This window comes from Rhinolophus hipposideros (assembly GCF_964194185.1).
Source record: "Rhinolophus hipposideros genome assembly, chromosome: 11".
In the NCBI taxonomy this organism is placed as follows: Eukaryota; Metazoa; Chordata; class Mammalia; order Chiroptera; family Rhinolophidae; genus Rhinolophus; species Rhinolophus hipposideros.
The window spans coordinates 72,284,306-72,311,657 of record NC_138057.1 but is presented as its reverse complement, the minus strand read 5'-3'; the positions used below and the strand labels follow the sequence as shown (position 1 = coordinate 72,311,657).

Below are 27,352 nucleotides of genomic sequence, written 5' to 3'. Positions count from 1 at the left end.
CCCTGCCCACTGAACTTGGAGCCGCTCTTTAATAGCCAGTCAATTATGAGCTTTGCCATGAAGACTCACCCTTCCTGCAGAAGCAGCCGCTTCTCCCTCTGTGTCCTCATGGCACTTGCTACGTTCCTCTGTATGTATTGCTTTTCATGGGGGTTAATGACTTACTTGTAGGCACCAAACCCTAGCAGTTTGAGGACAGAGATGGTGTTCTCTGTGTGTGTGTGTGTGTGTGTGTGTGTGTGTGTGTTTGTGTGTGTTTCTCTAGTGTCTGGCCTGGAGTCGGTGGTCATGGAGGGATTGTGAGCTGGCAGAATGGAGACTACTTGCCAGCGCTGGCTTATCGCTCTCCTCTGTTCTTCTGTCTCGGGGTCCTACTGCTGGGTCTTCTCTGGGACCATCCCTCAGGGGCCTCTCGCCTACCTTCACCTGGGAGAGTGAGCACTCCTCCCCTCCTCCCTCACTCCCCACCTTTCCCGTCTCGCCTGTCCTCTGCCCTGACACCCTTGCTGACCAGTAGTGAACAAATAAAAGCTGGTTGTCCCTTGGCAATGTGTCTGAGCTGGCCTACAGAAACAGGGCTCAAAGGCTTGGGTCAGGCAGGCCCTCGCTTGGTCATCGCTGTGTTCCCACAGGGCACTCGCTTGGACATCGCTGTGTTCACAGTTCCTAGAGCTGTGCTTGATTCATAGTAGGTGCTCAGTGACTTGTTGAACGCCAGGTGGTTTTTCACTTCTTGGTCTCTGTTTTCTTTGTTCGCAGAGTGTATTTGTTAGACTGTATCTGTATTTCTTTGTTCGCAGAGTGACAAGTAGACCCAACGTGTAAGGGTTCAAAATAACTGCCCACTATTTGTTGCCCTTGTTAACAGCCTGGGTGGAATTGTCCAGCTTGCTAGGGACTCAGGATCCTTCCATCTGTGGCTCTGCCATCCCCTGGGATCTCACGACCAGGCTGAAGGAGAGGAAAGAGGAAGAGGAGCACACCCAGGAGGTTTGTCTCTGAGTCCTGCACGTGGCACATGGCACTTCTGCCCAATTCCCCTGGGCGGAACTCAGGCACGTGAGCACACTCAGCCATTATGAGAGAAATGGACAGGAGTGGGAAAGACAGATTTTATTAGGAACTATTGTAACAGAGAAAAGAGACCTCGGTATGGAACTGGGCTCAACTCCAAGCACAGCAGGACAAGAGGGGTTTTATAGCCAAGGAGCAGGCTGGGGTCAGTGGGTGGAAAATTCCTAACAGGAAACATCAAGGGTCAAGGGGGTTCTGGCTAAAAAAACTTGGCGGGATTCTTGCTGAAGGCAGGTGAGGGTGGTCAGATACCAAGATGGAGGATGAGGAATTTGGTTATATATCGAGGGGAAGCAGATTTGGGGTGGAGGAGTTCTTGATAAACTGACTTTAGCAGGATTGTTGCCCAAACTAGGTGACCCACAGGTGACCAGAAACGCAAAGGTCGAGGCCTAGTTGGAGAGTTTAGAGGAGCCTGACTTGGTGAAGGAGAGGGTGTTTGTCACTTCAAGGGACACCAGAAAATGTCACCTAGTGTTGTGTCCAGCAAAAAGAGAAGGATTGGTGAACAGCCTACAGTATCTGCCTCAATGAAGTGCAGAAAAAGGATTCGGAGTTCGTCAACACTGGGCCCAAACCTAGGCTGTGCTCCCGCTGGCTGTGTGGATTTGGACGAATTACTTTCCTTGTCCAAACTTTGAGCCTCAGTTTCCTCAGCTGAATAATGGGGGCTAATAACCCCCACCTTACAGGGTAATTGAGAGATATGGTAGGGAAAGCCCCAGTGGTACATAATAGATATCCAATGGATTGTGACTATTATTACTCTAGCCATGATTATCTCAATTTTATTGATTAACTAAAGAACTGATAACATGCACATGATTTAAAATGTCTACATGGTATAAAAAAGTATGAACACTGAAAAATGTATCTCTTACTCATCCCACCTTCAGTTCCCTTCCTCCAAGGCAACCCCAATTAGCAGTTTTTTGGCATTCCCAGAGATAGGCCTGCACAAGCCCATGTGTGCAAATAGCCCTTGTTACTTACCTAATCTTTCAGATGATACACTCTACTCTGCACTTTTTATTTCGTTTAACAATATAACTTTCCTGTTGCTGCGTATCAGTATATAGTGATTTACTGCATTCTCTTTTTTTTTTTACAGCTGCATAACATTCCGAACTATGAGTGTAGCGTCACTTAGTTAACTGGTGCTCCACTGATATACATTTAACTGTTTACAGGGTGTCACCACTCTATAAAGCTGCAATGACCATATCCCTGTATGTATGTCTTCGTGCACTTGTGTGAGAACGTCTGTAGGATAAAAAAATAAAAAAAATTCAGGATTTCATACCATGCATTGAATTCTCTTCAAAATTAGGATTTAAAATTTGGAATGTTTCACTCTGGAAACTGTTGTGGAGAGAAAGGATTGGGAATCAGAGACTTGGCTTGTCATGAGAAAGTGAGAGAGAAAGTACATTGTTTCTTTACTTTTAAAGCCTTTACTGAAACAGACCCTTGTTGCCTCTTCCCATGATGCCTTGAGTTCCAGATTCCACAGCAGGAATATTTGGCGGATTTATAAACCAATGCAAATCTGCTTTTAGCTTCAAAGTTTATTTTCCCACATAAACAGACGTCCGACTAACTTTCTGAATCCCACACCCATCAAAGAAGTTAGATTGACCATAATAGAAACAAAGTCCACTTTTTCGTTTGTTTCTGAGTGGCAGAGAAGCAAATAGTGTAGAGTGCTTTGTCTGAGTTGGGTGTTTTTCATAAATTATCTCATTTGATCCTTGCAAACCTTTGAAGTGAAAACGTTATCCCTGTTTTCCAGACAAAGAAAGGGATGGGTTCACAAAGGTTAAGTAACTTGCCCAAGGTTATGCCCAACCAAGATTTGAACTTGGCTTGGTGACTACACCACTCTGTGGGCCTCTCTTGTTCTTAATTAGGGGATCAGTAGAACGTTCCTGTATGTCAGCTGTTCTACCTGTTGCATAAACATCTGCTGGTTAGCAGGGCCTCCTGAACATTCTGTGGCCTTTCTGAGTTCAGTAGAGAAAGAGCGTCTGTTATGGCTGCAAGCCAGTTTTCTGGCACGCTTAGACCTATGTCATTAATCCAGCCGCTCGCAGGTGACTAGTCCAGTCTCCATTGTCAGCTCTGCTGGTTTCCTCCTTTGGATGGTCTCCACCTCTCAGTTCTAAGGCAAGATGGCTCTCTGCAGGATGCTGAACTCTGGCTCGGTGTTTTGTGTCCTTCCCTGGTGTGCTCCCCACACCCTTCATCAAACTTCCCTTCCTGTGTTTTCTGTCTCTAAACAAAGGAAAGTCATTTAAAGCACGCCGTAAATCGTATGGCATTATCGTTACTAATGACTCCCAGCCCCCACCACCACCTCCACTCTGCTCCCCAGCTCCCCAGCCTTTGAGCTGGTGTTACCTCCACTTGAAGTCGGCTCTCTTTTCTAGAGCCTGGACTCAGTTGTTCCAGTTAACAGGTAATCTATTGCCTATGAACACATTAAAGTTCCCTCCCATTCCCATATTCTAAAACATCATGTCAAAAAAAACACTTTATAATTCAATCCACTGTGTCCTGGGAAGGGCTGTTTTTTCCACAGCATAGCTTAGAATCAGTGCTTCGTACCTGTGAATCTCTTTTTTTTATTAATTTCATTTATCGTACTCGCTGTTGGATCCATGTTAGCACAGTCCTTCTCTTGTTGGGCTATAAATTCACTCTTGTTTTATTATTTATTAACAGACATTTGTTAAGGGCCTGGTAGCATCAGGCCACCACCTCCATTATCTCACATATTTCTCAGAAATAACTGCGGAGGGGGTATGACCAGCCTCCTTTGCAGTTGGGGGAAATGAGGCTCCGAGAGGTTCATTAACTTGTCCATGTTTTGGCTAGTAAGTGGTAGGTCTGGGATTTGAACCTAAGAGTTTGGATTCCAAATCCGTCACCTCTCCCACGTGAATGCCAAGGCTTGTAGTTCCTTATTATCTTGCTGCTTGGGTTACTGTACTCAGCTCCTTAATTAGTGATGGCTCCAAATCAGTCGCCTGTTGCTGAGCCTTCAGCTGTGGGAATGGGTTTTGTTTTGACAGCAGTCACATGATCTATACTGAGAAAATATTACTTTCTCCAGGATGAGAGAGAGAGTAAAAATCCATAGGAAATCTGGAAGAAAGGAGGGGGAACATTTTTGTTTTTTTGGACTGGTTTGCTGATTGAGCTCTAGAAGTTTTGTTTCTTTTTCTTGTTTTTTTTTTTCCCCATTCTTTTTCTTCTTGGAAGGCTAAATTACTTCAAGGAGCTCCACCTATTTATTAAAAAATGTCCAAGAGGTAGAAGTTAAGTGAGCTCCTCGCGTGTTGGGTTTTAGGTTTTCTGAATCCTTAACTCAGCATGTCCCAAACTTGTCTGATCACAAAAATCACCTAGGGCATTTGTTAAAATTTGATTTTCTAGTAGCGGTGGGACCTGGGGATTCTTTACTTTTTTTTTGATAAGCCTCTTTAGGTGATTCTTATGATCAGACTAGCTTGGGAAACTGAGTATCATTATAGGGAATTGATCCTCTTTGTGCAGTGTCTTCTTTAGATTCAAAGCACAGTTGGTCACATTGTATTGCAGATGTGAGAATGTGAATTCTGTAGTCAGAAAGCACAGGATTGAACCCCACATCTCATCTGACCACTTTCAAATTGTGTTATCTCAGGCTCATAACTGAACGTTCTCATCTTGAGACCTCTGCAATCTGGGGTCTGTTGGACTGTGATAGTTTTCCAAGAAAGAGTGCAATGCAGCGGGGGATGGCCACTTTTGGGGGAGTTGGGTCGGGCTGGGTCCCAGCGGAGCTCACCAGACCAATCAGATTCAGGTTTGGCCATAAACGTAGGAGGCGGGCTCAACACAGGAAAGATGGCGCCAGCCTGCCAGCTGCATGGGAAGAGGAACCCTCACAGGAAAAACGCTGACTGTCCTCTCGCCCTCATTCCACAGCCACACAGTTCTGCTCCTTGTATATCTCTGACACCTTCTGAGTTACTGTCCTTCCTCTGTTGGAGCCCAAGGTGAATGCCTGTGAGTCTATGTGTGGGCCCTTTAAGAGGATACTAGGGTTTCCTGCCACCTTCCTTCCCACCTGGATATCGGAATCCCCACTGTTTTTCACAGATATTGTGGGGGGTCCTCTTCCTGGCACCAGTACTCCAGGCGGGGGTCTCTCACTCCTTGAGGAGAACCTCCACTGCCAGAGATATCCCTCCCAATTCTCAACCGCCACACGGAGGTTTGGGGTCAGCCCGTTACGCTTCTCCACCCCTCCTACCAGTGTCATCCTGGCTGCTTCTTTATATCCTTAGTTATAAAATTTCTGTTGAGCCAGACTTCAAATGGTTCTCCAGGTTGATTGTTCTATAATTTAGTTGTCATTTTAATGTGTTGATGAAAGGAAACAGGCACGGTGTTTATCTACTCTGCCATCTTGGATCGCCCTTCCCCTTCCTCCAGAATAGAGTATAAATGAGGTTTTAAGGCTGTTTGCCTGATGCACTATTTTAAAAAGTTTCTAGTATTTTTAAAGTTTTAGAGTTTAATCTTTTTTTTTTCTCTCCTAAGTCCAAAGAATATCTTTCACCAGTCTTTTAATTTTGTTCTGGTGACCAATTTTGAGGTCACTAATTTCCTGTGGTCACCGGGTTTCCTGTGGATAGCATATCTTTAGTTTTCTTTATTCAGTTTGGTGCTGAGAATGAAAATGATATAATTGTAGATTGAAATGAATATGTTAAAAAGATCATGGGTGGTAGAATGGGTTTCAAAGGTAGCTTTATGGCATCTCCTTTCCTGGCATTCTTTAGAAGAGAATAAGAACATTAACTTGTGAAAATTTCTTCTAATCCTTTGACTGTGAAATCCAGGCTGATATTAGGTGACCCAAATTCAGAATTTTATCTTGTTTTCCTACCCACTCAGGAATAACTTTTGGACGTATGACTGCCATTCAGATTTGAAGTATAGGACTTGCTGCTCTCCCTCCCGCACACTGGCAAATGGAGCTGCCCCAGGGCCAGGGTGAACAACTGCCGTGGTTTGCCTGGGACTGAGGTGGTTCTTGGGGCTCTAGACTTTCAGTCTTAAATCCAGGACAGTCCTGGGGAAACTGGAATGAATTGATTGGCTGTCCTACTCAGTGCACAGAGTGGGATGCCGAAGGAACTGGAACACCTGTGAAGTAAACATTAGCATACTTTTTTATTTTTATTTATTTTATTAGGGAATATAGGGGAACAGTGTATTTCTCCAGGGCCCATCAGCTCCACGCCATTATCCTTCAGTCTAGTTGTGGAGGGCGCAGCTCAGCTCCAAGTCCAGTTACTGTTTTCAATTTTTAGTTGCAGGGGGCGCAGCCCACCATCCCATGTGGGAATTAAACTGACAACCTTGCTGTTGAGAGCTTGCGCTCTAATCAATTGAGCTATCTGGCTGCCCTGTTTTTCTTTTGTTTTGTTTTGTTTTTTAAGAAACACAGGAACCAAGAAGTTAAATCTGCTTTTTTTTTTTAATTTTGTGAAAGTGTTTAAAAATTAATACCACTTTTAAAGCCACTAAACTAAGTATACGTGGTCTTGAATAAAGGTAATTGCTTCTGCACCATTTAAAAACTCAGTGATAGTCGTTTAGAAATGAATGGTATTGGATTATAAAACCCAATCCTGTCTTTTCTGCACCTGAAGGGCTACAGGTAGTCAATTTATGTGACACATTTTCTAGCATTAATCATTTTCACTGATACGCTGTGAATAGTTCATCTTCGAAGTATTTTTTCCTAGTTAAACATCAACAATAGAACTGATATCATCATTGATGAATATTGCAAATAGGTAAGTTTTGAAAGAAGGGCCATAACTCACATAAATTGTCTATTATCACTGAAGTCTCACAAGATAAAATTTAAAATTATTTTAATATGTATTAATGCCTGTCTTATTCCCCAAACATATGTAAAGTGGCTTTCAAAAATACATTGTTAAAAGCTTTTTATAAAAAGTTTAGGTAAAAAAAATCAAGGCCCAGGAACAATAAAAATGGTACAATGATGAAATCAGGGAAAAGTTAGTGTCTAGAAATGCATGATCTAAAGGTCTTGGATAGTTTTTGTGATGGGACACAGATTGGGTTCTGAGCTTTCTGGTCATCAAGGAAGAACAGAAACGTACCAAGTTGAAAGTTGTGCCTGTAAGTTAAAATAAAAGACGTTACTTAAAAGACTGTGCAGCTCTCCCTAGCACCGAAGGCTGGGAGCAATTCCCCAGAGGGCCTTTGTAAAGGAACCCTCGTGTGGTTGGCATCTCGCCAGTACCCTCTAATCAGTACAGTATCAAGGTTTTGTATGAGCCCCTCAGTGCGCTCTGACGGTATAACAACCAAATGCCAATAAGGCTGGTTGGTTACTTTAATACACTGGTCCTTATCTGGGGCCCAGTCTCCTGGCAAGCTTTTTAGCATTCAGATTCCTAGGTCCAAGCCCACCTCTACTAAATCTATATCTCTACTTCTGAAAAGCTCCTGAATCATCCTGATAGACAGCCACTTATCTAGAGTTTAAAAAAAAGATATTCAAAGAAGAAATCCAAATACCCAATAAACCTTTGAAAAAATAATTTAGTCTCAGTGGTATAATGATGAATACGCAAATTAAAACAACGATGAGATACCATTTCACGTCGATTAGACTGGCAAAGATATTTAGCAATAGCTAACAGGGTTGAATATGTGTATACTCTGTGACTGAAACTCTTCCACTTCTAGAGAAATTCTTGTCCATGTACACAGCGATACAAAGAGGAGGTTTATCACAGTGTTCTTTGTGATGAGGAAAAATTGGACCGCACCAATGGTGGGGTGCACACATTGGTGTTGTCTGAAGCCACTAGGTAGGTGTCTGTTAATTTTTTGTGCAGCAACAGAAAACTAACACAGAGAGATTAAAAGTTTTTCCTTGGGTCATAGAGCCATGTCTGGATGCCCCTTCAAGAAACTCTGAGCTTCCCTAAGGCTGGAGCTGCATCTTATTGATCTCTGGAGTCAGACTTGGCTATGACACTTATGAGGATAAAAACTGAGGCAAATTACTTTACTTGTCTGTGCCTCAATTTCCTCATCTGTAAAATGGGTATGATAATAGTACTTACCCCTAGGATTGTTAGCAGTTCACATGACTTTATATGTGTAAAGTGCTTAGAGCCGTGCCTGGCACAAGTAAACACTCAACAAATGTGGTAGTGATTGTTATATTTCAGCAGTTAGCCCAGTAGCAGCACATAACAGACACTCGATGTTTGTTGGGTGTATGAACTAATTAATCAAGACTAGAGTCTTGGTCTCCTGATTCTTAATCCTATAATATTTCTAGTCATTTGCAATGGGACACAGATTTTTCCAACACTAACTTTATCGGCCCAATTTCTTCAGGGTGCACCAGGAAAGCTCTAGATCTGTAAGACCGTGAAAAGACAGAGGCGTTTAAACGGGTACCGGAGTGCTTAAACACCTGCGGTCTGTGGAAGCCGACTGCAAGCCAGGAGTGGGCCAGCTTTGTCTTAACAGACCACATTGGCTGGTCAAGGTGACATGCACTTATTGCAATTGCCTAATTACCTGGTTATCTGGGAAATGCCAACTGGCGTTGCCAGCTGAGCTAGGCCATTGATCAGTTTGTTCTGAGGTCATTAAGTAAATTAAAAGGTGTTGCTTAAAGACTTAGTAGAGGAATAACAACTCCGATCTCAAGGAGCTAATGAAAGCAGTGGTTTTGCCGCAACTGTTGTCTGTGTTAAATTGTGAAAAATGAGATTTGAAACTTGACGATAGAGTTCAGCATGGGAAATAAAAGGAAAGTCCAAACTTTGATAAGGGTGCCCATACTCTCACCCCCGTTGTTCCCATCACCTTCAGGTTGTTACTGCTGATCATTGCTTTTAAAATTCTAAACAGAAGGGGGGCTCCCGCTGTGAACTAGCCCATCACTCTTAAACTGGCCCACATTGCGGAGTGTGCATGTCCTTTATGAGAACTGCCTCGTTCACCTGTGGCGTTATGAACCCTGGGGCTGGAGAAATGAATGACCATCCTGTACATGCCTGCTGTATGCCTGAGCAGTTTCATATTCAGATTTGTTTTGAGGCTTTCTGGTCTGTTCAGTTCCCCATCTGTTGCAAGACCCCATACGTCATGCTTTATTTCCTCCACACCAAACTACACGCCATTCATTCCTCCAGGATCTACTGATACCAAAAAAAGTTAGCAACATCTCTGCAACAAAGTTCACCAACTTAAATGTCAGGCGTCCTATGACCTGCCACTCTCCCTCCCCCAGGCACTGGGCAAGGCACCGGAATACAGACAGAATTAAGATGTTCCTGCCCTGGAGAGACTTTTAAAAAAATTATATTAAGTTTACTGGGGTGACAGTACATAATAAGATTATATGCAAGTAGGTCTCAAGTGCACAATTCTGTAGTACATTCATCTGCATGTCACATTGTGTGTTCACCACCCAAAGTCAAGTCCCCTCTTGTCACCATATGTTTGACCCCCTTTATCCTCTTCTACCCATCCCCAGCCCCTTTTCGGGTTGGAGAGACTTTTAATCACGTTCACTCATGCTCTCGTGCCTTTGCACGTGGGGCTCTTTCAGCCGAGACTGCCTTCCTGACTTCTGGGCTTGGCAAATTCCAGCTCATCACGTTTCTACCAAACCACATCTTCCCCCCAGAAGAATTACTTGTATCCTGCCTGCTTCATGCCCTCATAACCCTTCAACCCTCATCTGCTAGAGCATTTGCTACTGTGCTTTGTGATTTATTCACAAGTTCATGTCCTATAGATAGACTGTGCCGTTTTCTTCCCTGAGTGCCCAGTGTCTGATGTTGAATTGATGCATAATAATGTTTACTTGAATGAAGGTAAGTCCATGAAAGAGGATAGCTGTTCTTATGTAGGCTGTGTAGGAGAGGAGAGGTGGGAATGAAGCGGAGAATAAATGTGCTGTCCTAATATCTCTGTTACCAGCAGGGGGAGAGATGGGTTTATAAATATTCCATCAGGTAAGCCTTTAGGTTCTAAGGTCTGAAAGGCCAAAGAGAGGCCCAGGGTTTTTCTGAGTGACATCTCAAATTTATAAGGAGCCATTTTACTTCAAGTGGGAGTGGATATGACCTCGATTAACTTGAATCATGTCACCTTATGGCAGGCTAATTTCTATTATTCCATTGAATGCTTTGTTATTTCTTGTTCTTTATTGGGGGGGGGTGTTAAAAAGTGCTGGTGGTTGTTTATTCACAGGTTCAAAGCTATAGGCAACAACATTCTGTCCTCTCTGAATAACATTCAATGCAATATTGGACTTGGAGAGTTTAGGTATTTGTTCCTGATACCCACGGTCTGGGACTGCTAGGAAGGACCCCTCTTCGCTCTCTGACCCTGGCCCTTTGTTTTTCTTTCTCAGTAACCACTCCAAAAATGCACTCACCCTTTCCCAAAAATGCACTCACCCTTTCTCCAGTTCCCTCCTCTATGACTCACCAATGTGTACTTCTTGCTTTGACTTTACTTCCACTCCTGTTATTTCTAATCCCATGCAGGATAGTTCCAATTAGATGTCCTGTTGTCCCCACAAGCTCAGTACTTCTAAAAGTTAACTCTTTGTCTCCCAGAAGTACTCCCACTTCCATTCACTCGATTCTGTCAGTGGCTGTAGTGGGCACGGAAATCAGGAGGTGAGGGTGAGGAGTGGCAGAAGTGCCCAGGCAGATAGATGTAGGAGCGGCTTCAGTACTTTGGTAGAGGAGGTTCAGCACTCTGGAGAGCTCCCCGTGGGGCAACTTCCCCAGGCTGGGCCCTCCCTTGTTCCTTCCCCCCACACACCAGCCTCGGTATACACCTTCCTGTTACGGGAATTCTACGGTTGTTAAAGAAACCTCGTTCTCATTCATTTCTCCTAGGCTTAGTTCCCTGGGGACTAAGAACATAATGGGGCTGGATTCTGTTCCTTCCTCTACCACTTACTGGACACACGACCAGCGACTGAGTTATCTAATTGCTCTGACCCTGTTTCTTCCTCTGTAAAATGGAGTGGCAGTGTGTCTGCCTACTTGACGGTGTAGCTGTGAGGGCAAACTGAGGTAGCACGTGTACAGTGCGAAGCAAACCACATAAACTCAATAAATAACAGCCATGATTTTTATTATTGTAGGATTTATTGGCACAGCTGTATCAGTTCTTCATAGTAGTATGTGCTGGTCTGACTTGAGGCAGTGGCGTGTCTCTGGGAGATTAACAGACTGGTTTTAGGGGTCAGGAGGAGCAAATGAGTTTGGGGGGCAGAGTCCGTCCTCCTTTATCTGGGAAATCACTTCTTTGTCCCTTGGGTGCATTATTAAGATAGCACTGGGTACTTTACGGTCAGCCCAAATCATAATCAATTATCGTAAAAGAAGAGCAGGCCCTCACAGATTTGCAGAATGGGAAATACTCCGAGTGTGGCTAATGGGGAAAAAGGCCCGAAGACATCCAGTAATGCCCAAGGTGGCTCGGATATTTGTGGCCGCAGACCGCGGAGGACTGGCTCTCCTGGCTCTCGTTTGCTCTTTGCTTGGTCTTTGCACGTGCTGTTGCTTCCTCCTGTGGGAACCCCTTTCCCTCTTTAGTCTTGGCAACATCTCTCTATCTCATCAAGATTTGGCCCAAATGTCGCCTACCTCCCTGAGCCTCGGTTGCCTCTCCTGTGAAATGGGGATATAACGGCTATTCCTAAAGTTGTGTGGGTAACAAACATGACCGTGTGGGTAAAGAGCTTGGTTCTGAGGCCGGCGGGTAGTGGATGTGTGTAAGATGCATTACAATCGTCTGTTTACCTGTCTGACGTAAAGTGCAGCGGCTGCACCGTGAGCTCTTGGAAGGTCAAGACTGTTCCATTCATCCTCCTATTTTCACCTCTCCAGCCTCGTCTCCTACCACTGAGCCTCTGCCCCCATGCGCGAAAGCTCTGGGCCTTCCCTGAGCACCGCAGGCCCAAAGGCACAACCTGCTTGTGTGCTGAATGACTGACCTGATATCTGGCTGAGCCAGGTTGCCTTTAGTCCGACTTCTATGGGAAACGATTCCTATGGGAGTTGCCACTGTGGAAAGTACTGAACTGGCCTGAGTAGCTGGTTAACCAGGAATGAGCCGCATTCAGAGGTGTCAGAGTGACTTCAAGAAAAGTTGTTTGATATCCTGGGTGGAGGTGGGGGTGGGGGGTGGGGAGGAAAGCGCTGCTAAAATGAAAACCTGATTTGCTTTGTTTCCATTTCATTTAGTAAACACATTTAAAGTTTTGATGTGGAAGAGACTAGGTAATTGGAGGCCTAGTGGTGAATTGATGTAATTTACTCACAGTGAGGGAATAGAGAGCAGGCAGATTACTGTTGATAATTTTGCAGCGCGTAATGGAGTTAATTTATAATTGATATTGGAGCTCTTTTCCATAGGCTGAATTATGACGGAATGGAGAAAGAGTCATTTAATGTGGTTATTTTGTTGTTTGTATCACCCTCATGAATTGGAAAGTGGAAAAAGAACATAGTGCTAAATTGGTATCTAATCTTTTCGGAGCTATTTGCTAAATAAACTAGAATTTTAATTAAAACTGCAAACCAAGAGATAAATCACTTTAGAAGTTTGTGGAGGTTTTCTTTTTCTCTTGCCTAATATAATTACTGCTAATAAAGATTCTTTACGGGTAGGAAATTAGACACCAGAATAAATAACTGGAAGAGATTGCTATGTGGCACTGAAATTATGAAAGGGGCAAGGTTAGCCTCCTCTTCTACTAACATGGGCTTTTTTTTCCCTGCAGTTAAATTGTTAAAAAAAATTGGTAACAATTTTGATCTCATTAAAAGTACTGCGATCAGAAACAGAAGCTTCTGGACGACAGGCCTCACTGCAGCTTTTCCAGCTTTAATTCATATGAGTCAATTATAATGAATGGATTTAATAACAAATACAACCTGCTCTGGTGATTAACTCAGTGAACAACGAATGGCGTACTTGCCCAGAGTATCACATTTGCAGTAACAGCGAAGTACTGAACAGAAAAGGGAAACTTCATAGATCACGAGAATTGCTACTTTCCAGCAAAAGCTTGTTAATTACTTATCCTCTTGCTATATTTATTGGCTCTATTAGAGGATGAGTAATCATTGTCTTCCTGGGAAACCCACTGGAGCCAGACGGCACCTTTACTAACTTGGAAGGCTCCTCAGAGACTAGTTATCCCTGTGGGATCCTTTCCATCTCCAGCCACCAGGAACCTGGAGGAGGTGGGACAGGAATGTTAGCCCAGGGGCATAAGAGAAGGGGCTTCTTTAAAGCACGTGGGCTGTCAGAGTAGTTCCTGCAGGCTGAGCTGATGGTTGCTCTTACTCCTCCATGCCTTCCCTTCCCCATTTCTATTCCCGGTGCATTCTTCCTGTCTGCCCAGTCACCACCCCACCCTGTCCCCTTTCTCCGAGCCATGGCCAGCTCCCTCATGGTCTGGCTGCCCTCAGTCTCTCTCTACCTCCCCTCCAATGTCCAGTCCAGCCTTGCCCTGCTTAAGCACTGCCGTTGGCTCCCCTCCACCCGTAGAATCAAGTTCAAGCCCTTCAGCTTGCCCTGTGAGCCCTTCACCATCTGTCTGGGCCTGGAGGACCCCTCCAGCTTGGCTCCAGGCATGAAATCTTCTGTTCTCCTGGACTCCCTGCCTTGCAGGCACTCTTCCCTCTGCCTGATTTCCTTTTCATCTCTGCCTGGCAAACACACCAGCTCAAATGGCCCCTCCTTGGTTAAACTTTTCTCACCTTGAACGGAAACCTTGCTCCTCCTGGGCTCCCACCGAGCACTTTGTCAGCAGCATGTTCTTGTCTGTTGACTGCCTCTACCCCCCCAGGCTGGCTCCTGAATCCCTGGAGCTATGATTCACTGCTGTCTTCTGAGAGGTGCCTCTGCTTTCTCTACCACCGAGATGTCTGGAGATTCTGCCTCTCTACCTTTCTCACCATGGGACTCAATTAGGTGAGGAACAATCCAGGAGGCTTGTACCCCATATTCTGTAATTGGGCGAATGTAACTCCTGGGAAGTGCCAGGCCGTTGATGTTCTTTCACTTGCGTAGTTACTTTGAATCTTCATAAAACCCCCTGCGAGGAAGGCTTTGGGAGTCCTCTTTCTCAGATGATGAAACCAAGAGCCTTACTTGTTGGCAGGGCTGATATGCTCACATTGGGCAGGTAGAGCCGTGTTCCATCTGTCAAACCCTTCAGGATTTGATGGATTTCCCCCAGTAGTTTCTTCATGTGCTTGCTTTCTTGATTGAAGAAAAGAGTGTTAAGCTTTTAGTCCATCCTTGAAGGGCAATTGCTCAGTCCTTTCCTTGTCGTGACTGGCCTTCTCTGGACTTTCTGTGCTATGTTCTCCCTTGAATTAACTGCAATGTTTTTTTGGTTTTTTGTTTTTTTTCCCATAGATGTATTTGCTCATTTTTTTTTTTACAGATTAATCCATCTATTCATCCATCTATCTTGGTGGAGTCGAAAGGGCACAGTGTTTGAAGATAGACCGACAGGACTTCAAATTCTGGTTTGCCACTTATTAGCAATAGGATTGTATTTTTTAATGTGCAAAACAGAGGCATATCTGTAAGATACCTGTCACATCATTAAGTGCTCAATAAAAGTAATTATTATGTTCATTACAAAGATATGTTAGTCTTCAATCCTTTCATTTTCAGAATGCTTGCTTTCTCTATGACCATGTTCTAAAACTGGAAGGGTGTATTCATTATCTGTTTCTGTGTAACAAATCTCCCCAAAACTTAGCAGCATAAACAGTACACATTTATTACCTCACATAGTTTCTGGGGTTTCTGGCTCAGGGTCTCTCCCAAGGGCCAAGTCTTTGAAGACTTGACAGGGGCTTAAGGATCCACTTCCAAGCTTATTCACATGGCTGTTGGCAGGAGGCTTTGATTTCTTACCTCTCCCTACGCTTCCCCAAAGTGAGTAACAATGAAAGAGAGAGAGAGAGGAGTGGGGGAGGGAGGGAGGGAGGGAGGGAGAGAGAGAGAGAGAGAGAGAGAGAGAGAGAAGTCTCTTCATAAAGATAACCTAATATTGGAAGTATCCTAACCCAGTATCAGAAGTACCACAGATGTGGGGGTGGGGGAGAGGCAGGCATGTAAACGAAAACACCATATAAGGCGGTCGCATCAACAGAGTGCAGAGGGAGCAAGTGAGAGAAGTCTGGTAACTCTGCCTGGGGGCATCATAGCTGGTTTCCCAAGTGCAGGTACATACACCTGGCCATGTCATTCAAGAGCTCCTCCTAATGAGGCTTGATATTCTGGTGGCATCTCTTTTAGTTGAAGTTACTCTTTGAGGTGATTTCCTTGGACATTAAAAATAATAACCTATGCTATGGAACAGCAGTTTACGTTTACAAAGTGCTTTTCCATGAATCACACATGTCCACATAACAGCCCTGGGAGGGAGAGACGGGTTTTATTGCTGTTGTTTTCCTCCCTGTAGAGGAGCCGCTGAGCCTTAGAGGGGCAAGGTCCGAGTGTCCAGGTCTCCGGGTGGGGTGTGGAGGGTCGGGGCCTGAGCCAGGCTCTTCCCAGTCCAAGCTCAGTGCTGTGGCTACTGCACCTCCCTTGGGTTCCCCCTGAGCACTCCAGGACCCTCATTTTGAAGCATCAATTTGGGTCATTTCCCTCTGTAGATGCATTACACATATGCTTGCCTGTATCAAAGCTTATTTGCCACTTTTATGCCCCATCACTTGAAAGATTTTCTGTCCAGGAAGAAGCTCTCAGAAGAAAATCATTCACAAAGTACAGAAGACTGAATTGTGCTTTCATTAGCATGCGTGGTGAAATTTCGTTTTGCAAAATCCCTCAGGGGTTTGGACTTGCTCTTTGGGCCATTAGAAGAGGGACCCTAATAGCAGTTCCTTAAGCACAAATATGCTCAAAAGGACACTTAATGGGTTCAGTTCTTGTTTGAGACTGGCTATTTTGCAAGTGTGTTTTCGTCCCGCTGGGCAAGAGGGAAAGGGATTTTTGGGTCCACTCAGGTGTATATGCTGAGGGAAGAACTTCCTTTGTGGCAAAGACGGTAGCATGTGGGTGAGGGTAGGTTAGTCACCATAGCTCATGTGTGACTGATAAGTACCACAACAGTGATCAGTTCAAGATCAGCTGTGGGAAGGGCTTCAATCCACGGGCCGTGGAATCAGGCAGACCTGGATTTGACCTGACTCTGCCCTTCCTAGCTCTGTGACCTTAGGAAAGTCATTTGATCTCTCAAAGCTTTGGTTTCTTCATCTGTAAACAGGATTCATAGTAGCACCTTTCTCATAGGGTTGTTGTGAGGATTCAATGAGATAATATATGCAAAGTGTTTAACACATAGTCGTAGTAATAAATATTCCATAACTGTGAACTTTAACGATGATGATGATAATGTATTTCAGTAGTTGCTAGACATCAATGAATACGTCCCTTTATTCACGTATTCATTCACGAAACCCCTGCAGAAGTTGCTCACCATGGTGTCCGTGAACAACTACAAGCTTCAGAGAGTTTTTGAACATCCTAAAAAATATGGAAAGATTTGTGCATATGTGTGTTTTTCTGGAAAGAATCTCAAAGTGATTGTTGCCCCCCCCCAAAAGGTTCACTTTTACTTAGAAATATTTACAACCCCCCCTTTGTCTTTTTATGGCTTGAGATCTCCTTTCTTTTTAGTGCTGAATAAAATTCCACTGTCTGGATGGACCAGTTTGTTTATCCATCACTTACTGAAGGACACCTTGGTTGCTTCCAAGTCTGGGCAGTTTTGAATAGAGTTGCTGTAAACATCTGCATGCAGGTTTCTTTGTGGACATACGTTTTCAACTCATTTGGTTTTTAAGCCAGTTTTTATACCAACCATTGACATCTTAACAATATCAAGTCCTCTAATCTGTGAACATGGGATGTCTTTTTTACTTATGTGTGTGTCTTTAATTTCTCTAAGCAATATTTTGTAGTTTTCAGTGTATGCCTTTTGCCTTTTTGGTTAAGTTAATTCCTAAGCGTTTTATTCTTTTTGATGCTATTATCAATATAACTGTTTTCTTAATTTCCTTTTTTGGATTGTTCGTGATTAGTATATGGAAAAACAATTGATTTTTGTGTATTGATTTTATATCCTACAACTTTACTAAATTCATTTCTTATTTCTAACAGTTTTTGTGTGTGTATATAATCTTTCAGGTTTTTGTATATAAGATCACGTCAGATGCAAAGAGAGATATTTTACTTCTTGCTTTTCACTTGAAATGCCTTTTATCTCTCTTTCTTACCTATTGCTCTGGTTAGAACTTCCAATACCACGCTGGATAGTGGTGCTGAGAATGGGCACCCATGTCTCATTCCCGATCTTAGAGGAAAACCTTTCAGTCTTTCACCATTGAACGCGATGGTAGCTGTTCAAGCAGTGTTTAAAAAGATCTCGAGGAGAGGGGTGATTATGAACTCCTGGGACCTATTTAAAATTGTGTTTCTCTGTGTTCTCAGCACTTCGAACAGTGTCTGGCACGTAGTAATTATTGAATGAATGGATTAAGGAAAAAGGCAGTTTCTCAAAATGGAATGAGATAAGGCCCTTCGGAATGAAGGGTTGATTTGGGATCCGTGAGGGTGGCAAGGAATCAGCGGTTGTCCACTGCCACAGGGCGGGCATTGGTCCCACATTTCAAGCAGCAAAGCCGCGTGGATCTTGGTAAACGTTGCTTGGATACTCGCTTTGTAGAGCTACTTCCCTGGTTATTTCCCCCTTCTCTGTATTAGCACGTAACAGCTGGAAGGAAATAGCATATGTTGCGTCTCTCTGTATTTGTGACTGCTGAATTAATAACTTGAGTCCATTGGATGCAAAGAAAATGAGTAAAATGCTATAAATTATAGATGTAAGTTGTTAATGCTAATAGACTGTGTAACACATGCCTCACGTTGGCACAGCTCGGAAGCAATGTGGATGTGCTTGAGTCAGTTTGCCTTCATTTTAATTCGGACTAGTCGGAAAGCACTGAGTCCCCACCGTTTCATTAGTAATGCTGTGTTCTCCCATGGGAACGTAGCCCTCTCAACTTGGACTAGATAAAAATTCTGATTAATTATAGTCTTAGAGTGGGAAAATCAAATGATTTTATTTCATGTGTTGGCATGTTTCTTCATCTGGACTTTAAACAAGCAGGTTCTAAATATGAGCTAACATATCCTCGTTTGTTTCCTTTAACAAGGGTCATGTGAGTTGCAGGTTTAAAAAATATGTTCTATAAACGTAGAGTTTGATAACACTTTTGTAAAAAGAGTTTGACAACACTTTTGTAAATGCAGAATTTGATCAAACTTGATTAATTTGATAACCTAGGCTGTAGTGGAAAGAGCAGGCCCTTTTCTCTCAGTGAGGGAAACCCCATAGCTTGGGCAAAAAGGGGATGTATTCTAAGAATGTGAGGTTGTCTTAGAGGATCCAAGGACAGGAAGGCCAGCCAGGCTCAGGAGGGTTTGGGCCCAGGACCCAGAAGCCCCAGGGACTGAGGTCACTCAGTCTGTGTCTCCAGGGCCATGGGGGAGCTCACCTTTACTTTTCTCTCTGCACCTGCCTCTTTCTTCTCTCTCAGCAGATTGGCTGCCTTTGCTTCTCTGTGCACACTGCCAAACACCGCTGCCCAGCTCTGGCTTTTTATCACTTCCAGTTCAAGGGCCAGCAGAGGCGGCCTGATCTCTGATTTCCAAATTCCTGGAAGGGAGAATCTGGTTATCTCATTTGAGTCAGATGACCGCACCTGGTTTGTTCATTTATTTGTTTAAAAAGTCTGTTGAATGCCAGGAACTGCTTTAGGCACTGAGAATGCATCGTGCCCTTGGACCTGTGTGTGTGTGTGTGTGTGTGTGTGTGTGTGTGTGTGTGAGAGAGAGAGAGAGAGAGAGAGAGAGAGAGAGAGAGAGAGAGAGAGAGAGAGAGAGACTTAAAGCTCATTTTTGGGGGGACTGGATTGAGAGTTATAATTTTCAGAGAAGTATAGTTTGGGATCCAGATGGACGTGGATTGAAATCCTGATTCCTCCCCGTACCAGCTCTGTGTGACCTGGTTTAGATGACCATTAGATTAGATTACCATTCTCAGCCCCAGTCTTCTCATCAATAAAAGGGGAATAATCCTTTCTAGGTAGTTACAAGGATTAAAATGAAAGAGTGCCTGTAAAGTCATGAGTCTAGCGCCTGCCACATAGAATCAGAATTCCACCCCTCCATGGTTGTGACCCTGAGCGACTTACTTAACCTGTCTGAATCTGTTCCTTTGCCTATAAAATGGGAAAAAAATATCAGCTACCTCATGTGCTTGAGTGGTCACGGTGAGGACTGAATCATGGGATGTGTGCCAGGGTGCCAGGAGTTTGTACATGATAGACATACAGTGTGGTCACTGCTCCTCTTATTCTTGTTATTAGTCACATTTTTTTCTTTCTTCCAGTTCCCTTTTGGCCGACGCTTGCCTTGTGACATCTACTGGCATGGAGTTTCATTTCACGACAATGACATATTCTCCGGTCAAGTGAACAAGTTTCCAGGTATCCCTTGTTATTGTTGGCATTTAAAAATTTTTCCAAGGCTGAGTCTCAGGGTACATACACTCGTCTACAAAACATGACAGTGCTTCACGATTAAACTCAATGACTTTTAGTTGGGAACTGCTGCCTCAGTGCCATTTCCTTGAGAGGGATGTTAAAGCAGAGGAATCAGGACTTAACCCGCCAAGGGTTTAACGATTGGAGGCTCAAACACATAAAAAGACAGGCTCTCCTGGTCTAATTCCACTGGGGGAAGAACATGATTTTCACCTTTTGGATTATAAATATAATACAGAGGTGTCATGAGGGGACTATACTCTCAAAATGAAAAATATAGACCTTTTACTTCAATAATTTGCAGGAAACAGAAGTACTAAAGTTCTAGGACCTTGTTACAGAAATGGAGTTAGCACCTTTCTTTTTCTTTAAGTATCTTCTTTGGAGGAACCATTTTTAAAACCCAGTGCAGTGGTCTCCGTGCTGGGAACGCCAGACTGCATACGGCCTCGGCTCTTACCTCAGGTTGTTGTCCCAGCAAGTCACCTGCAAGGGGGACTCAGTGCCAGAAAAGTGGCATAGCCAACACCTTAAGATAGCCCCTCTCTCTCCACTCCCAGCCCCCCTATATGCCTTTTCACTTTGTTTTTAATCTCCACCACCCTCTTCTGCTCTCATCGCTCTTCATTTTTCTCAATGGCTAAGTGAAGAGGGTGGTTACGGTGAGTAGGTGAGCAGAAGTGCTTAGGGGGAAAGGTTAAGCTGGGTGAGCAGAGCCAAAGGGGCTGCCACTAATTTTCAGAAATTTTAACTTACTGCTTAAACCATATTATAATACAATAGCAAATATTTTTTAAAAAAGAATGTCACCCTGAATCCCATCCCTCATTTAACAAAACCGCAATGTGAATATTTCCGTATTTCCTCCCTAACCTTAACCACGTTTATGTATCATTTTTACATAGTTGCTGTGAGAGTATAGTTGCCTGAATATAAGGTGATTTCTCTTAGTGTTATACCATTGATGCTTATTTTAAAAAGGTGAATCAACTCACTCTTTTTCTTTGGTATTCCATGGCAGGTCTTTAAGAAAACACCTCAGAAAACCCAGTGTCCATATTTTATAAACTGGCTAGTTGTGCCACATCCACTAGGGGGGTTTCATTTAAGCATGCACTCTGCCACAGGCCACACTTGGCTCAGCTTCATTTAGAAGGATATAGGGCAGGAAACGCAGCTTGCCAGGTAGTCAGTGTCAGGCATTTCTCTCAGGTGGCGTCTTTGTAAGGGTTCCAGAGGCCAATCTCTGGCCCCTCAAGTGAAAGGTCCAGTACAAGGAGACAAGACCCCCCTGGGTGGGTGTGGGTCTGTCGTGGCTCACGCACCCTATAGGAGCCAATATCTTGTGTAGGACTTCACCACATAGCTTCCAGGGTCTCCCCCGTACCCCCAATCATGCTAAGGGACAAGCATCACTACACTCAGGAAAGCCTGAAGCTGTGGCTTCCTACCAGGGATTTATGGATTTTGCCAATCAGGTCATTTTAACCATATGCTTTGTTGTCTAGGAACTTAGCTAACTTTCCACCATTACTGATTTCCAGAGGAATAGAGCTAGAAAATTAACCCAAGGTCAGATTTGTCCCTAGAGAAGGAGAGAGGGTTTTGTTAGCGAACAAGAACAATTCCTGCAAACAGTTTCTTGCACACAGTTTAATGGAAAAAGCTATTCTTTTCTCTCTGCTGCTCAGAAAAGGTGACTTTTTGATGCCACTAAAGGGCTTCCTGGGATATCTGAGAACATAATTTGAAAGAGAACAGCTCTTTGAATGAGGACAGAGTTCCTGAGACATGAATCAAAGGAGGCTTCATTTACATTTTCCCTGCTCTCTCATGCTTCAGCTAATGGCTGAGAAGGAAGGAAGTAATGGTGGCTCTACATTTGGACCACAGATTAGAAACACAGAGAAAAATATCCCCCAAAGACTAGTTTCATTAAAAGTGACATAAGAATATTCATCTCTAAGTAGCACGTTTGTCCCATCCCATGTTCCACATGCCAGTGATTAGAACATATAATTTTCCACTTTACTAACAGCAGTTAATTAGCTCTAATGACAAAGCAGGCTCTCGAATATCTAGGCAGAGGCACAGTGACGCCACACGCTCTGCTGTGTGAAAGGCAGCAATCATTAGCAGTGGGCTGGTTGCAGAACCGTCTGCCCTTCGGCTCCCGTTGTGTCGAAGCTCATCTTCTGTCTCTTAGATATCCCATTATTTTAAAAGTGCATTTTTGTGTGCACTGTATGTTACTTAGAGTAAGTTCTAGTGGACGTGCCAGGCAAGTACAAACTTCCCACGCTGAATAAACTGAAAACTTTTGGATACACATATGAAAATAATTTATTTTGTTTGTGTCAGCACATTAGCTTTTAGCTACCTTTTTATGGGCAATTTCCTTCAAGATGTGTTATTATATCTTAACTGATGAATTCAGACTTTCTATAAAAATAATCTGATTTAGATGTGTCTCTCTCTGCTTTAAGAAAGGGCAAACCTGTCAGCTCTCAGCTTACAAACAACTTTTGGTGAGTTTCATGATCTGAGATGTTGGCAGCACATGGCAGATAGTGCCTGAGAGCCCATCGTGAGGAGGGGGCTTTCTGTCGAGAGGGAGAGGGCTCCCTCCGTGAAGAATCTACGGGGGCAGCCATGTGTCAAACATGAGCTGGGCATACAAAGACAAAGAGAAGGGCATGTAGAGAAGGAAGTCAAGTACACAGTAAGTGCTATGCCAGAGGAAGCTTGGGGTGCTGTGAGAGTTTGGAACGAGGGCAGGTGACCTGACTCAGATTTGCTTAGGGGTCAGGCAGGGTGAGAGATCCTGGAGGAGAAGATTGACATGTGAACAGAACCTGCAGGATTGGATGGGCCTGACCCTCATGCAAAACAAGGGAGCACAGTTGGTGCCAAGATGTAGAGTGCTTAGAGCACACTGCTCACTCAGTGAAGGGCAAGTGGCGCACAATGGGTAGAAAGGGTCAAGTGTGACGGGCAGCGGAGAGGTGATGGACAGAGACCAAAGGTCATGGGAAGCCACTAAGGAATTGTTACACCAGATAGTGACGTGGCCAGCTTGGATTTTAGAAAGTTTAGCCAGAGGGTTGCACTGAGGATGGGCGGAAGAGCTGAGAGAGGACATGGAGAGAGAGCTAAGAGGTTACTGCAGCGTCCAGGCAAAAGAGGGCCGTATCAGTGGTGATGGGAATAGAGACAAGAGTATTTGTTGTTTGATGGTTGTAATGTGTTTTTGCCAATAATTATTGTTATGAATGATATTTGGATTGAATAATGCTCCCATCCTAGCTGAGGTTTTATTACTATTATTATTTTTAAGCTGGGCAAATCTGAGGATCAAGCTGTTACCACTCCTGGTAATGCCACACCCGTGAGACCCACCAGGCCATGAGCCTCTGTGTAGCCGACAGAAGGACGCAGGCTCAGAAGGAGTGGCAGGAGGCAAGCTCTTGGTGTGAGAAGCTCTAAGCTGAGTGTGGGGTTTTCCCAGTCCACAGGGAAACTGCCACAGCAGGGACGTCTGGGGTCAATCTTGTTGAGAAACCCGGCAGGCATCGGCCTCCAAAGAACCTGTTAGGGGACACCGCAGTCCCAGGCAGGAGGACTCCGGCCCTTGCAGGAGACACCTGAGGGGAACAGATGAGGAACTTCAGAGAGAATAGAATAAGGCAGAGGCGTTGCTAAGACAAGCCACCCAGGCAGCAGGAGCAAGACAGGCTACTCAAACTTGGGGACAAAGCAATGGAGCCTCAGGAAAACAGTTAAAATCCCCCTTATCTAATTGGAGTACAAAGTTAGGGTCAAAGCTTCCCTTGTTCCCAAGCTTGGGGGTTGCGGATAGTCAGACCTAGAGCTTCCACCTCAGGTCAGGATGGGTCCCAGGGCCTAGGGCAAGGGTCTCAGGTAGGGCCAGGTCTGCAGCAGCTTAGAGAAGGGGGGCAGAGCCTGGCTACCACCCCCCTTTTCACATGTTTACTCTGGGAACATGTGCTCTGACTCAGCTAGAAGCCCAACTACTCTTGTCAGCGTCTTATTGAGGTAAAATGGCACTCCCCACTTCTGTGTCTGAGCCACGGCCAGACCCAGGGATGTCAGCATCCTCTATGTGGGGTTGGGTCAGGGGTGAGAGACGTTCTCCCTGGCAGCGTTGGGAGGAAACACAGCCTGGAAATGGTTCAGGAACAAAAGTATCGTTGGTAAGTGGATTGAGGGAGGGCTACACCGGTGCTTTCTGGAGACAGGCATTCAGGCAGGGTTAGGGGTCACTGTGTCCAGCCGGCAGGCTGGAAGCGTCTGGAAAAAGTAGCCATTGGCTTGTAGGAGCGCTTCTGCAGTTGGCTTTTAGTGGAGAACTACCTGGAGACAGACACAAAGGTAAACTTGCCAAGAGGCCTATTGGCTGGTGTGGGGACTGCCAAACCACATCACAAAAGGAGCCACTGCAGATTGAAAATGAGTATTTACTCAATTTGCTGGACATCGCTTTTCCCAAAACTTTTCTGGAGCATTCAAATTGCATTTCTGTACTCACGGCACTTCTGTCTGTGTTGTGTGAGTCCTTCTGACCTGCCGAGGGATTTCTGACCCTTCCCCTGTCACAGTGCCACTCAAATACGGAAAATACCACAGCACTGTTTGGTCAGGAGGCATCATCTACTTGATGCGACGTGATGTGTTAGTAATGAAGGTTTTTAGTTTAATACTATCACTGAGGCGGTTCCAAGGAAGCTGAAACCTCGTTTCTGTGTACTTTGTGTTCAGCTGCAGTTTATAACTCAAAATTTCTAGTTTCATAGGGAATTAAAAGGAATAGCTATAATTTTCCAAAATATTTCTTGGGAAGCTCAGAACAGGGTCCTCAGTGAGGTGGTTTTTTTTTTTTTTTTTTTTTTTTTTTAATATCGAAGAGTCCACGTCAGAGCACAATTTATAAGTGCTTCTTAAGCTCCTTTATTTCTTATTTAATCCTTCTCTATATCCTTCTAAACAAGAACTAAGAACCTGGGCATTGACATCTTCAAGCTGCGATCTTTAGATTTATTGCTCTTTTCAATATGCCAAGGGAAGCAAGAAGTAGGTTATTAGAACCCTCATTCTCAAATGTTTACCCTTTGCTTCCTGAACATGGGAGTTTAGAAAAACCTCATTCATTCTGATTGTGCCCATTTGGAATGTGTGATAATTTGGACATGCCACGCTTACCTGGAACTTCGTACTTTCTATTAAAAATAACTTTGTTAAACAAATTTCTAGTGTCATCGATGGAACTGGGTAGCCTCTTTCAGGGTGAAGGCCAATTTTTGCCTCCATTTTTAGCAGGGATATTCACCTTAAGAAATAAGCATGCTAAAATGTAAAATAATTTTTACCTATTTGCTTAAAGTTTGCTAATTTATACACTCAGTTTCTTCTCTTGTCAGAGTTACTAAAGATGTGACAAGAAAAAAAAGTCCACGATTCTTTGAAAATGTTTTATAAGTGAGACATTTCAATCCCCTCTGGGCAAATTAATGCGATCTGATCCGTATCAGCATCAGTACTTAGAGCCGAAGGACTCCTACAGATTCCATTCTTTCCCCTTAACCTATGAATTATGCTGATATCCTTTCCACTCCCTGTTCTTATTTCTAGGAGACAGATTTTATGCTGAAAAGATGTATATTATATTTTTCTATTTTATACCTTTTGTTAATACTCATAAAAGACTAAAACACAGCAACTTGAACTTCTCGTAATATCAGCAGAGTCCACTAGATAATATTCTCTAGGGTTTAAGATGGAAGGAACCCCAGAAGTACATATGGTGGTTCCAAATTAAAGAAGATAGTAAGTTTTAAGTGCAAGATGGAAATGTTTCTCTTTATTCATTATCTAGGGAGCTGACAAAGAATGGAATAATAAGCTAGGGGGAAACTCATTCCTTCAAATTGATGCTTCATTTTTATAAGGAAACAAAATTCACCTATTACCTCAAGTTTTTCATTAGTTTGCTAGGTCTTTCCCAACCATGAGTCACTGCTGTGGGGAACAACTCATACCTTTTTTTTATCTTGTCTGAAAAAGTCAATATGTCGGGTGGGTGGTTTTAAAAGTCCCAAATAATGGTTGTTTTATAGCTAGTAGCTCACTGTTGTTAAAACCTCACAGCTTCTCTTCTCCCCAGGCATGACGGAGATGGTGCGTAAAATTACTCTGAGTAGAGCAGTGAGAATCATGCAGAATCTCTTTCCTGAGGAGTACAACTTCTACCCTCGCTCATGGATTCTGCCTGACGAGTTCCAGCTCTTTGTTGCTCAGGTAGATGGATGGCACTCTGAACCTATGACCCTTGAATTATATTATGGTTGCAGCTGTGTCCTGGGTCCTGTGCTGGGAGCTGAGATGGGCCAAGGGGAGTGTTTAATAGTACACAGTAGGTGTTGGCAGCAGTCACGGCAGCTTGCAGACTTGAGCAGGGAGGGTGACAGGTAAGTAAACTGAAGAAGTGGGTCGTCAAGACAAAAGGCTGATATTGGGAGCTGGGTCACGGGGTTGCATTTGCAGCACCAGGGAGAGAGAGCTGGGGCAGGTGCGTGAGCCCACAAGAGGATCGGGACTGTTTAGGTGAATCCTAGAGGTGTGGTCTCCCCAGCATCCCGTGGCACTAAATGTGGGAGGCCGGGCTCCGCTTCAAGGCCAGGGAGTAGGTCTGACAAACTGAGGGTGGGGGGCGGGGCACCTTTTAAGTGTCCTGCTTTAAATGTGTCCCAGAATCAACTTTCAAATCACCCATTCCATATTGAAGAGAAGTATTTGAGCATGAAACACTTTGGAGCCTTCACCACTAATGGTGAAACAGAGCCAATAGGGAAGCTGAATTCAGAATTGCCATTTTGGTTAGTCTTTTCATGATTTCACTTAGGACCATTTCAAAGCCTTTGTCCACAGGTTCCATGCCATCTCCCACCTCTGAGGGTAGCTATACAACAAATGCCTACCTAATTATCATAAGGTAATACCATGAATGGGCCCCACTCTGCTCTCCAGGCATTCTGGTAGGAGCCTCACATGATTTCTTTTGATCCTCGTAGTGAAGTTGGTTGTGTTGTTATCCCCATTTTTTGGATGAGGAAACTGAGGCTTTGAGAAATTAAATGACTTGCTTGAGAAGTAGGATTTAGACTTAGAGCTGATTTCAAGGCCTATGCTTTTTATACTGTGTTATTTATTGTCTGCCTGTTGTTTTGGTTTTAATATTGAATTATAAAACGTAATAAAATTATGATTTAGACAGCACAAAGAAAGCTCAAAGTGATAATTTTTAAAACGAAGCTCTCTATGGGATGGTGGTTACATGGGTCTATACATTTTTAAAAATTCATCAAATCATAACTTAAAATGAGTACATTTTATTGTATGCAAATTATGCATAAAGTTTTAAAAATAAACTATTAGCGTTTCCCCATACTGACCCCCGCAATGTCCCACTTTTGTGGCTCTGCTCACGCTGTTGTTCCAATGTGGAATACCTTCCTTCCTATTTCTGTGAC

General features: G+C 43.8%; 1 protein-coding gene across 1 annotated transcript in view; it reads left to right on the top strand.

The window, feature by feature from the left end:
• The window catches only part of TTLL11 (tubulin tyrosine ligase like 11), a gene marked incomplete at its 5' end in the record, with an annotated part of 207,204 nt that overhangs the window by 16,755 nt on the left and 163,097 nt on the right, over nucleotides 1–27,352 (top strand). The window contains 2 exon segments of the mRNA XM_081067719.1: nucleotides 19,652–19,748; nucleotides 25,987–26,120. Of these exon segments, the coding sequence (XP_080923845.1) occupies nucleotides 19,652–19,748; nucleotides 25,987–26,120 (231 nt within the window).